At 41.9% G+C, this 8,112-nt stretch overlaps 1 protein-coding gene across 1 annotated transcript; it reads left to right on the top strand.

Annotated features, from left to right (window-relative positions):
• The first annotated feature begins 4,294 nt into the window (after positions 1–4,294).
• nkx1.2la (NK1 transcription factor related 2-like,a) lies at positions 4,295–7,148 on the top strand. The gene is made up of 2 exons (XM_031301178.2): positions 4,295–4,669; positions 5,975–7,148. Exons 1-2 carry the CDS (start codon positions 4,453–4,455, stop codon positions 6,580–6,582), a joined length of 825 nt encoding a protein of 274 aa, XP_031157038.1. The 5' UTR covers positions 4,295–4,452; the 3' UTR covers positions 6,583–7,148.
• Positions 7,149–8,112: the final 964 nt, after the last annotated feature.

Genomic DNA, 8,112 nt, shown 5'->3' on the forward strand with positions numbered 1-8,112 from the left:
TCCTAATTGTAATTAGCACGAATTATCAATTACGGTTAGTGCCTAATTGCCCTTCATAAAGACAGCTCCCCAGGTTTAAACGGGTCCATTTAAATAATGTAACTAATAGCTCTTGCCTTTGCGTTGCGGATACATCTTCATTGTTCCACGCATGAACCGTGATGGTTGCTCGTAATTTAACAGGGCAATCGAGAGAAGGAGTGCAGGTGGCACCACGGGACTAATTATTGTTAATGAATTATGATGTGACCTTCTCAGAACAATGGCTAATCAATGTGCAAGTTGAGTGACAGTGCGCTCTGTGCAGATGCCAGAGACCACAGAGCCACTAGCAGGCCTCAGCCTTGTGGAAAACAGGCAGCTGCAGCTCTGTTTTCTCTTATATCAACACTCTCCATTACACTAACGTCCCTGTGGCTGCTGTTACATTTTTTGTGTGAAGAGGACAGGCCAAAATATCTGTGTAGCCTAATTTACAGACAGAACAATATAAAGGTCTAGCCGAGGCATTAGGCCAAAATAGCTTAGCTTAGTACCCAGTCCTTGTGCCATGGAAGACAAAACGCTGTTTTGTCACCTAATTGTTTTGCACAAAGAGGAATGCTTACTATTAGTATTTAATGGTCTTTCATGACGTGTATCACACCATTGCTCTCTGCTGTTATACAATTAAAAATGAGCCCGAGCTTAAGGAATAGAAATGAGATCAAATGTTCTGATCCTTTGGTGCATCACCCACAGCTATCTCATGATTTCCATTGATTCCTGAATCCATGTATACCTGCAAAGCTATGTGAATGCCTGAAGAAACTAATGCATATTGTGTGTGTCATTAATGAGAAGCGATTCAGCACAAATCACTGTTTTCCTCTTGCACAGAGTCTCCACAACAATGACATAGAAACAGAAAAGGACTTCAGCTTTGTCCTCTTTTTCTCCTGTTTTTTTCTCTCTCCGGTCAGTATGTGGCAGAAAGTTTGCACACTTTGCTGCTGGTCGTTAGTTGACAACATCAACATTTGAACTGACCTTTACCTTGTTGTGACAGGGGTGCAGTATGACTGACAGTGTCCATCAGCATAATTTACCCCCACCCCACATCGCCCTCCGTCTCCTCTGTGATGCAGTTGACCCCTTTACAAATCACCCCCAACTTTACACATCTGCTGCCTGTCAGCATCTGCCAGGCGCACTCACCCGTCCCACCCATAATGAAAAACTCTCATTACTCGCCTCCACCCAACAGGTATACAGGCCGTTAGGACAATTACTGGGCAATGCCACTGACCTTGTTGTTAGAGAGAGTCAAACAAACACAGAGGTCTAACTGAAAGGAAGCCTGGCAGCAAAACATGTAGGCATGCAGTGCAGACAGGAGATTTGGCAAATGAGGAAAGCTTCATGCCTGTTAGGGAACATTTTACTGTACTGATCTACAGTGGCACACATCAATGCCAACTACCTCTGAGTAGAGATAAAGTAGAAACATAGCTCAAAAGTAGCGTGACATGTTAGACGCAGCACTCAAATGACCAAACCTTGCTGACAATTTTCCATATAATACTATAGGTAACAAGCTTGATTTCATCTGAGCACAGTGTGAAAATCAACTTGCAAAGACTAAAGCTGTGTATGATTTGCAATCCATCATTCTATCATTTAGAATTCTTTGTTTTTTGTCAAAGGCACCTTGATCAGTTGCAAGTGCTGCATCCAAGATGCTGTGAAAGGGATGATGTTGATTTGGAAAATACAAATAAAAATAAATCAAGGAGGTCTTTGCAAGTTGATACTCATCTATTGAAATTAATAGAGATAGACAGGAAGGTAGAAAATCAATCTAGTTTGGTACGCTTCTGGAACTGAGCAGTAATGGAAAGTGTACAGTTATGGGCCAAAACAAGCAAAACCATTAGCACGTTCTTCAGTGATGTTACTGTATCTTAGAAACAAACAACTACAAAGTTTAGGAATCTGGCATGGAGGATCTAACAGCTTTGCTTAATGATTCACCAGACGCTTGCTGACCCTTTGTTTGAGTCCCACTTTACAGGAGAGTCGGGGAGACAGTGGAGGACTTCAGAGAAAACAATAGACACTAAAGTCTGTGAGTAGAACCACATTTCATGATGCCGCTCCTGCCATTAGACAAATTATCTGACGTTTAGCAGACTGGGGGCAGCCTCCCCATGAAGTGATGACTTTATTGACCTTAGAGGGGGGTCTTGGATGGAAGTGTGTCTCTTTGGCTCCCTGCGGCGTCTGACAGGGAACACTCCTCTCTGAAGTCTTGCTCTGGCCCTTACAGACTCAGAGCTGCTCCAGCTGCTGTTCCCGCTCTCTGAAGTCTACCTGAGGGCCTCTTTGTCCTCTGGGCCCGTCCCTTTGTCCTGCTGACCCACACAAACAGATGACCAGCCACTGCGCTTTCTCGTAGGAAGTTGTAAACCTCCAGTGTGCAGTGGGCTCTATTCATATGGAGGGGCTACAGTAATAGCCGTGCAAGTGCCATACACATGCAAATGCAGACACGAAGGCACCCTGTAGGGGCGACTTTAACAAATGTTTGACTATGTAACTACTGCAGACCATGTCAGTGCACCAAAACTGTGACTGGGGTTGCAATGAAACCTCCATGTAGCAGAGTAATCACCCTGAACTGTATAAGTAACACAGGAAATTGTGTAGGGAGGAATTTGAGTGTGTAAACAGTGTGTAAACATGATCGGATCCCCCATGTCACTAACACCAGACAGAACTACAGGCAGAGAAATGGCATCTGTCTCATCCACACACAATGTAGACCTCACAGGCTTAGGTAAATGGTATGGTAAAATATGTTAATATTTTTTAAAGAGTAACACCAAACCGCAGCTATCCTTTGAAAAAAGAAAATACATTTTTACCACCAATTTGAACCTATGCGAATCCGACAAAAATACAAATGACTATTATTAAATTATAGGAAACACATTCACTGAAGATGCAAGTTGTTCAGGGAAGGAAGCTCCTGTGCTGTTGCAGTTACTGGTTTGGCCTTCCAGTATCCAAAATAACTGTCTGTAGCCATCAGGTTTTATCTGTATTGGACACCTGCTGAGAATATTGATCCTGTGCTGGTTTCACCATTTTAGCCATCACCAGGCATCAAGCTTTAAACAACCCTATGTCACTTTATATTGAATAATAATAGCAGAGATTAGGGAGCTGGCTGATTGTGAATATAAATCTATCACCTCAGGTGAGAAAACAATCAGCCATATTCATTATATGCCTGCAATTTAGCTTAGGATACTTTATAGTGATTCATCATGTATCATTTTAGACTGTCCAAAACACACATCCATATTTAGTTTTCTCTAATAAGCGAATATACTGTAAGTTACTGTCATTTGGTATAGGTTGTCAAGCAAATGGGGTGGTAGCCGTTATTTTATGCCAAGAAATTGGAAGAAAGTTGCAGTGTAGTGTAATGTAGGGAAAATATACTGAAATTGCAATACTTGGAATAATATGAAGAAAAATCCAACAATAACAAAGATATACAAAATTAATAACAGAAAACACGTGCAATTATGAATAAGCAGAACTTCTGAAGTATATAGGATGCTATAACAATTAGTTACCGTCATTGTATCAATTTTTTTCATTTAAGCCAATTTAAATTGCATCAGCATATTAAGTGTTAATGAAACACAATATATTTATAATACCTGGAAATAACCATCATCTGTGTGCTCCTAATTACATCAACACCTATATATAACCTGGATACAATATAAGTAGATATCAAGGTGTTTTTCTTATTCACTTATTGCACATCTAACATCTGTGCTTAATGATTACTGATGCCTCCAATGTTGATATATAAATTAGACAGAGCGACATTTCAGTGCGTTTTACATTATTATATAAAAAGTATTAGCCCATATAGGAGTTATGACTCTTTGGGTTTATAAGCATAAACAGTTTGGTTTCGATTAAGAGAATGTTTTTATGTGACTCAAGGGACACGAAAACCTCCTTCCTAACAGTATCGCCTCTAAAAGAGTCCAATTTGGGAAGACCCCTGATATGAATCAAGTGCCATCTGTGCCCAATTTACTTTCAGGTCGTGGATTATTGAATTTAATGATATGGGTGTTTATCGACGAATGCTTTGAGCCTATGAGGTGGTCGCGTGAAACACTAATAGTGTTTGTGTGACGTGTCTGGTGGAGAGACTGGGGCAGACGCTTTAAAGACCGCGCGCAGGTCATCTCATTCACGCTGCAAGACTGACAGGCAGAAGCTGAGGAGCGAAGTCCACACACTAAGGGATCATCACCACTATTCCGGTTTGATGAAGCTTGAAGACAAGAAGTAGGCTAAACTATGAGAAGTTTTTCTCCACACGCGTAATTACGCACGTCAGTCCGTTTCCTTCTTTCACGGTGTTTCTTTTATAAAAGGATGCTGGACCCCAAGGACAGTGGGGTGACTATGATGTCCAGTCATAAGATTTCCTTTTCTATAATTAATATATTGGATCCGAACAAATTCAACAGCAAAAGGGGAAACGAACTTTCCATCGTCAAGGAAAAGTTCCCTGTGCCTCATGAAGAGGGAACAAGTTTGGACTCGGACAGCACTGTAGCCGACAACTTCAGAGTTGAGCGCACGAAAGCAGGTAGAGAAAACAAACCATTTTAAAACATATTCCTATGGATCAAACGTTATTTTGTAATATTTTGTCTTGTTTTTTATTGCACGTGTCATTTATTTCAAAACGTCCAGACTTCAACAAATACGCATCCATATACTGTCACATCTTAACATTGTTAAATAAAAGTGCATGAATAAAATACATCTTTCTTGTGAAATCGTACAATACAAACTTTTTTTCCATCAGATTTAATGTCATCTCTGTATGACCTTCCCTTAATTTCTAAGGCTGCGTTTCCTTTCAAGGAAGCCACAAAGGCTTGCTCCCAGAGCCCCAGCGTGTGATTGGCACTGGGACAGGCAGGCTAGATAATTGTTTAAATCGTCCCATTGAGGATGCCTCTGCGCGCTTTGATCGATATCCCATTACTGCATCCTGCATATCTCCCTCCAGCACCTTGCAGGTACAAACTTCACACCCCATCCATGTCTGATCCTAAATATCGTTCGATTAAAACTTCCCTTTAAATAGATGACATTTATCGATCCACCAGCAAATATGAAACTCTATTAGCACGTCACGGCTGAGGTGGCGTAGCTGGATTTAGACAGGATTTCTTTCCGCAACATGACATTTGAGGCGCTGTGTGGTTTATAAATTATTTAAGGATTAGTGACCAAGTCTCCCCCTCTCCTCTGGATCTATGCTCTGTTCCGCTCGAGCGACCTCAGGATCCAAATCAAACGCTTTACAGATGTAAACTTCTGGGCCTTCTGTGTTTGGTATTTAAACTGCGGTTCAAACAGGGCTAAGAGGAACATCTCTGCACAGTGAAGACACATTTCTTAGGCAGGTGTGGGCCTTCAGCTTTGATATTTGACACTTAACTTCGGTCTTATCGGGAGCTGTCCTTTAAGCACTACGGCCAATGTATCCCATATAACCAGTTTTTAGGTTTATAACTTACACAAACACACCAAACGGTCAACTATCAAATTTTAATTTTACTTTTATTTTTTTCTAGAAATTCAAATCTTCAAGAACCACCAGGGAAGCCAAGCCTTGATGTTCAATATTATTGTCCTCTTTTAAATGAAAGCACTGAATGTATTCCCGCCCTTAAAACGATTTTAACCTTCAACGTTGAACCGAAGATGAATAGGGCATGTACAGTTTCACCCGTACATAGTTTATAAGTACCCCAAGGACTGGAAAAGGAATTAATATGACTCAAATCTAGCAAGTCCTTACACTATCCAGATGCTAAATGTGCTGCAGATCCGATGTTTGCAGGATGTGAACTAACTAGCCTACTTCTTTTATTTTCAGGGGAAGAGACAAGAGATGAACACTCTACAGCCTGCAGGCATCCTGCGGTTGTTGCTGACCACCTTTTGCTCTCCCCACCGGCTGAAACAGAGCCCTGTCTCACCGGGGAGCAGGATGAGGGAGAGTCAACTGCCACCCTGCAGGACCCCTCACCGCACAAGCGGCGGCGTCCGGACCAGGCCTGTGCCAAACCACGGCGTGCCAGAACAGCGTTCACGTACGAACAACTGGTGGCTCTGGAAAACAAGTTCCGCGCGACCCGGTACCTGTCTGTGTGCGAGAGACTAAACCTGGCTCTGTCCTTGAGTCTGACCGAAACTCAGGTGAAAATCTGGTTCCAGAACAGGAGGACCAAATGGAAAAAGCAGAACCCTGGGGCGGACAGCACCTTGCAGCCCGGCTCAAACTCCCTGGTCAACGTCAGTCCAAACCCGCCTACTTGTGGGGCAAGCCCGGCCAGCTTCCACCAAACTTTCCCTAACTTCAGCTCTGGGAATGTGATCTTCCACACTGCCGGTGGTGTTCCGCTTTCATCCACTGGGGGGCTCTTGCATCCCTTCATGTCCAGTGGTTTCGTCCAGCCGACTTATTTTAATCCACATCTATGAGAGAAGCCAGTATTGACATGTTGTAGCCCGTGATACTTTTGGGCAAAAAAAATATAACTACTCACAGCTGAGCTTTCACTGCCCAGAATCATTTTAACTGTTGCATTAATATCATATCATGTTCTACAAACTCAGGAGAGAAGGAGGCTCCTGTTTGACAGCTTTTGTCATGTCCATTATCATTTTCCTTAACTGGGTTAGAAAAAACTTCCATATGAAACTCTAAGTAGGCTGTTGACTGTCTTTAATCTTTTGTCATGGACCTTTTCCAAAACTTGAACATCATAACAAATGACCAAATGAAATCTGTGACAGAGTCCAACAATTATTCAAACATTCATGTTCCTTTATAGCTATGTGAAAAGACTGCAACACTATGCACTGGTTGTCTATCATTGTGTTTGCTGAAACGCCTGCTAATGATGTATATTTGACAGCTCATACAGTATCATTTTCTGCATCGGTGTACTGTCTTAGATCTCAAACTGTGGCATATTGCAACCATCCAATAACCAGCTGTGTGTCTACCTCTCAAAGGCTTGCACAGGTTGTCACGGTTGCCATTTATACAACATTATCAGTGTAACTAAATTAAAAAAAAACATAAAACATCTGTGTGTGGCTTGTGTATTACAAAGTAAAAACATTAGATATCAAATAAGAATGAATTGCAGGACATGTCATATCCATCTTCACATTAATTTGGTGAGATGTGACGTCAGTAGTAGGTTTGTAATAGTGGTGGATCATGTCCTTGTTAAAGGGCCCATTGAAAATGACTCATATGCTGCCCCAAGAGGGATCTTAATTACTTCATGACCAGTACTCATAGACAGTATATAAACTGGACCAACAGATGCCGTTGCTCTGGATGGAGACCAGTGAAGGATATTAGAAGCACTTTTCCGGTGAGCGCTGAGCGTTACTGCGCAGCCTCCAACTGAGAGAGACAACGTAAATGTGACGTGAGCAACTTGTCTGAAAGTTGTAAGTCTTCTGGTAGCTGTGCCAAGAGAAATCTCAATCATTCCCAATTTTGCAGAGACGGAGAGCGTAGGTATATGTAAGGAGATAACATAGGCACAGGCTAATTATTGCTAACTAAAATGCTAGTTAACATTAGTAATTAAACTTAAACAGCTAATGTAAGTCGAAACTGCCTGCGAGCTTCTCCTGTACTATACGGTAATTCCTCTACTATGCGACAGTAAGTCCCGTGGTTATGACACAATCGTTAGCCTATTTTAACATGCTACGGAGCCATAACATGAGGTACAAGGTAATGGAGTCTTTTATACATTGTCGTGTTTCTTTAGAAATAAACAATGGACAAATAAAGTCGTTAAACGCTTCAGATGTAAAGTTATTTGCTGTCAAAGTGGCGCCAAAATGAATGGCAGTCAATGGAATGCTAATGGCGGGTGAGTGCTTGTTAGCATCAAAATGGCGCCATAGGATCTACGGGTTGTTGACAGATGCTTACCCCCTTGCCAGTACTTCATGACCTTCCTCCACAGCACTGCGGAGGAG

Source organism: Sander lucioperca, chromosome 15, assembly GCF_008315115.2.
Source record: "Sander lucioperca isolate FBNREF2018 chromosome 15, SLUC_FBN_1.2, whole genome shotgun sequence".
NCBI classification, from domain to species: Eukaryota; Metazoa; Chordata; class Actinopteri; order Perciformes; family Percidae; genus Sander; species Sander lucioperca.

Bases quoted from the DNA above. Each gene is read 5' to 3' on its own strand.
- nkx1.2la (XM_031301178.2), top strand. From the start codon at position 4,453: ATGCTGGACCCCAAGGACAGTGGGGTGACTATGATGTCCAGTCATAAG. The intron at 4,670-5,974 runs GTAGAGAAAACA...TTTTATTTTCAG, and splicing joins AGTTGAGCGCACGAAAGCAG to GGGAAGAGACAAGAGATGAA.